Source organism: Impatiens glandulifera, chromosome 2 (assembly GCF_907164915.1).
Source record: "Impatiens glandulifera chromosome 2, dImpGla2.1, whole genome shotgun sequence".
NCBI classification, from domain to species: domain Eukaryota; kingdom Viridiplantae; phylum Streptophyta; class Magnoliopsida; order Ericales; family Balsaminaceae; genus Impatiens; species Impatiens glandulifera.
This window is the reverse complement of record NC_061863.1, coordinates 21,353,203-21,358,011: the sequence shown is the minus strand read 5'-3', so window position 1 is coordinate 21,358,011 and position 4,809 is coordinate 21,353,203. Positions and strand designations below refer to the sequence as shown.

The window sequence follows — 4,809 nt, the reverse complement described above, 5'->3', positions numbered from 1 at the left end:
CATTATTTCATATGTCAGAATCAGTAAAAGCAAAAAAAAGTCATGAAATATTTTTAGGTGAAAAACTAATGAAATCAATAGTTTTGTAAATCATATAAAAAAATGCATTTCAAAATTTATGCAACTCTGACTTAAAAAAAAGGGAAATTCAATTGTTCAAGACATAAGGTATTTGGTTTTGACAGTCTTGGACATAGAGTTTTATGGCATAGACAATGTGTAGTTGGTAGCTATGATTATTTTTTTTTTAGACAAAATGTATCGTCAAATATTTAATATGATTCTATTCAATAATTTCACAAAATCTAATTGTAGTCAATATTAAAGCTTAAAAGGGTACCAAGAAATTGATTGCTATCATTGATATGATAAAAAAAATCTTCACCAATGGCAATGATGGCTATTCTAGGGTTCTCTTCTTCATAGTATGAACAAATCATACAAATTTGAAGTATTTTAACTAAAAGAAAAGATGATGGAGATAGGCCGCAACATTATTATAGAAGAAGAGACGACTGGATTAGATGATGAACTTTTTTTTAGATGAACAAATGTTTGTCTTTCAACTTTAAGCGTATTACTTTTTTTCTCAATTAATTTATCATATTTATAAAAAATATATAACAACTCTCTTTTTTTCTTCTATTTTCTAATTATTCACAAACATTACACAAATTTTAAAGCACTCGTATTTGAAAGTTTAAAACACGTATTGGAAAAGAAATTTTGAAAAAATACAAATACGTTCAAAAAAATGATATTGTGAAAAATAATACCGAATTTATCTTTTTTTCAAACAAATTTAAATCTTTTCTTAGACCAAATATCTCAAAAAATATTCTATTTAAAACACGCATTTTATTTACACGGGACAAATTAATTAAGAAAATAAAAATAAAAGTTAGATTATGGGGATGTTTTGTTTATTTAAAAAAAGTTTCATATAGTTAAAATTATGATAATTCGAACTTGACAAAATTTAAGTTCGAACTCTAAAAACGATAAAATTCAATATTCAAATAACAATTTACTTACTAAATAAGTCTGAGTCTATCTTGAGACATTTGAAATCAAATGAAGAGCTTTTATTCTTTTAATAAGGTTAATTTCATTAAATAAAAAGAATAGCTTAAGCAAAAACATGACAAGACCAAAACGGTTCAAAGAAAAAACATAACAACAAAAGGGGAGGTGCTAAGCAAACTACTACTAATAATATAAATTTTGAAAGAAAAAAAACATAATTCAAACACCAACCGAATAACTGACAGCCACAACTGTAATCAAACTACTAGTATCCCCAAACCAAAGGTTGTAATTTTGGTCTTGTTCTTCTAGTGCTCAATTAAAAGCAGTTGTTGTTGAAGGTCTCTGATAGTTAAATCCCCGAAAAGGATTTATAGAAGAAGTTGTCTTTGGACTTGAAGCTGGAGAATCCTGCAGAGCCATATCAGTCCATTTCTTGTCAAAATTGGCTACACAATCAGTGCCTCCAATTTCTGGTTTAAAACTCGGCTGGATTTTTCGATCCTCCAGTTTCTTCCAATCAATCCCCTTGAACCACTTGTGTGATTTCACTTCCTCGCTCCCCTTCACCCCATTTCCCATTCGCTTTGTTGGATCTTTCTGTAGCAGCGCTTTCAAGATAGCATGAGCCTCACTGGTCAAGAATCCCGGCAGTTTTATTCTCTCCTTCACAATTTTCTGTTGGATTTTCTCACGGTTTCCTCCACAGAAAGGTGTCTTTCCTGTTAGCATCTCGAACAATAATATTCCAACGCTCCACCAATCTGCACCCTTATCATGCCCTTTGCCTAGAACAATTTCAGGTGACATATATTCAACAGTTCCACACAATGAGTTTGATCTACTATTACTGTCATCAAATTGCTTTGCCAATCCAAAATCAGTCAATATAATGTGCCCATCTGCATCCAATAAGATATTCTCGGGTTTAAGATCCCTGTGCATTATGCTATTCGCATGAAGGTGACACACTGCTGAAACTATCTCTGCAGCATATATGCGTGCCAGATCTTCCCTGAAGAGCCCTTGATGGTATAGCTGAAAAAACAAGTGTCCCCCATTCATAAAATCAAGCACAAGATAAAGTCTGTATTTGGTCTGGAAAGAGTATCTAAGCTGCACAATAAATGGATGTTGAATCTTTGTCAGAATATCCCTTTCTGCTTTCATGTATCCAGCATGGTTCTTCTCCATTATCTTGTCCTTTCGCATTACCTTCATTGCATATATTTCACAAGTACCTTTCTTTCTGACCTGATATACTTTCCCAAATCCACCCTGCCCTACAACCTTCATAACTTCAAAATCTTCAAGGCCTATAGTGGGGACGTTGTCATCGATACAATCACATTTGGTGGGCACCTTAATGACTGAATCACTGGCCAAAAGTTCTTCAACTTCTTTAACATCGTCATGCTTGCTCAATATCAATGATTGATTAACACAATTGGAAGAAGGACCAACCAGTGATTGTGAACGGTGATAGATAACCTTTGGCTGATCATTTGCAGGGACTTGAACAACTTCATGAGATGATGGCACAAAAGGACCAAAAACATCAGAAAAATCTGGGTGTAGATCATCTCGGATATTATACTTGGGGATGCTCTTTGGGGTGAAAAGTTTGCTAAGGAAAGATTTGCATAATCTATTTTCAGCCAAAGTGGGTAATTGTGATGAAACCATACCGACAATTAAGTCCAACAAAGTGATTCTCAATGCAGTATACAGATAGATGGCCAACTTCCAATTACTACTACTACTAATACTAAGGGAGCTCTTCAAAGGTCTCTGGTTTGCTAATAGAAGGAATTCTAACCACACACTTAATCAAAGTTGGAGTCTTTGGAAATAAGCAGACTAAAATCCAGAAGAAGCTGCTGCTGTTGCTGTTCTTGTTTCCTGACTTACAGGAAACAACTGATCCCCCAATAAATCTTGAATTCATGAATATATCTTGCTATCAAATCTGTTTTCTGAGTTCAAAACAAAAAGGTTAAAATTATTACTTTTACTCAAGATCCAAAAGAAAAAAAACATGTCACATTCAACTGCATCATCATGCATCTAGTATTAAAGATCTATATTTTAATTATATCAATAAATGCAAGATCATTTTTAATCATGGGTATTGTGTGAAATTCTCCATGGGGATTACTAGAATGGAAACAAACAAAGGAAAAGAAGATTTCCCTGACTCTTGATGCCAATCGAATTGGCGATTACACTTGTGAGTATTCATTCATACATATTCATTCAATAGATGAAGCTATACATATTGAATATGCTTACCTTGGGAAAGGCTGGAAGAGTAGCAATGGAGGAGGCAAACAAAGAGAAGAATGGTTCTGCAAAGAAGAAGAAGAATATATTCCTTTCTTGATGGGGTATATATATGGGCGCTCTCTCTCTCCTTTGGCGGTTAACAGATCGCACTTTTATTGGTCAAAATCGAAAAAAAACGGTTCAAAACGATTCTCCACTTATATTTGACGTTAACGTGGAACATTATTATTGGATGGAGGAATATGGGAGCTGGAATATTCCTTAAAAATGCAACTCTATTTTATTTTTTTATTTAAAAGCTGGGAGATTATGTATAATATTTTTTTAATTTTTTAAGGATCAAGGTTACTATTTTGTCTCCAACTTTAAATTGGACTATTTTATATTTCAATTTTAATATTTATTTAAAATAAATTTAATTGTCAAATATTTTATTAATTTAAAATATATATTTATCCCTTCTTTATATGTGAACAACTTTTTAGTTAAAAATGTTAAAATTTGGATATTAGTTTACTCATTTCGAGTTCAACCCTTTAAATAAAAGTAAAATTAAGTTTGGGACAATTTTTAAATAATATGTAAGATATTTTTTTTTTGACTATATTCTTTTAAATATAAAAAAATGATAAAGAGAGAATTTTGAAAAGAAATTTAGAAAAGAGGATAACAAGGTCAGATTGGTCAAAAAAAAAAAAAAATTCTCCTTGGTGTTAATCAGTTCCGTTTTGGGTCATTCGAATTACTTAATTCGGGTTCCTTAATTTTAAAAAAAAATTAAGAAAATTTGAAACGAACCGAATATTAAAATTCGAATTTGATTTATTCGAATTAAGTCGGATATTCGATTCAGACCAAATATTGAACATACCTACAAAAATTGTACTCTTTATTATAATAATTGCACTTGTATTTTTTTTACTTCAATGTTAACAAATTTTAGGGGTTGGAGTGATATAAATTTTGAAGGGTTAACAATTTATTAAATTTAATATAATAAAATATATAATTATTTTATTATATCTAATAAAATATATAATAAAAAATGAATTCAGTTTTTATTTGGCCTCAACTTAAAAAAGGGAAATTTGATCAAATGACCCTCAAAATCCCATTTTTAACCTTAAAAATTTCCATTTTTATTTTTAACATTTTTTTTAAAATTTTTTCAATTTTACCCTTACTAACATTTTTCCTTTTTTTTTAAAATCAATTTCCCTCTTTCTTCCCCAGCTCCCGACCCCCGACCGTTACACTTCCCCCTCCCCACCTTCCCCCAGACGCCCACTTCCCCGCCCAAGCCCGAAGCTTCTAGCCCCGACGATAGCCAAGGACGACGCGCAACCCCTCCCCGACGTTCGCCATAGGACGACGCGCAACCCCTCGAGCCCCGACGATAGCCAAGACGCTTCCAGCCAGCCTCTTCGACGATCGCCAAGCCCCGGACACTTCTAGCCCGACTCCCCAACGTTCGCCCAACATATCTCAGGTTAGTTC

At 32.6% G+C, this 4,809-nt stretch overlaps 1 protein-coding gene across 1 annotated transcript; it reads right to left on the bottom strand.

Moving 5' to 3' along the window:
• Positions 1-1,278: 1,278 nt before the first annotated feature.
• Positions 1,279-2,999, bottom strand: LOC124927048 (serine/threonine-protein kinase AtPK2/AtPK19-like). Its single transcript, XM_047467388.1, has one exon. It carries the CDS (start codon positions 2,710-2,712, stop codon positions 1,342-1,344), a length of 1,371 nt encoding a protein of 456 aa, XP_047323344.1. The 5' UTR covers positions 2,713-2,999; the 3' UTR covers positions 1,279-1,341.
• Positions 3,000-4,809: the final 1,810 nt, after the last annotated feature.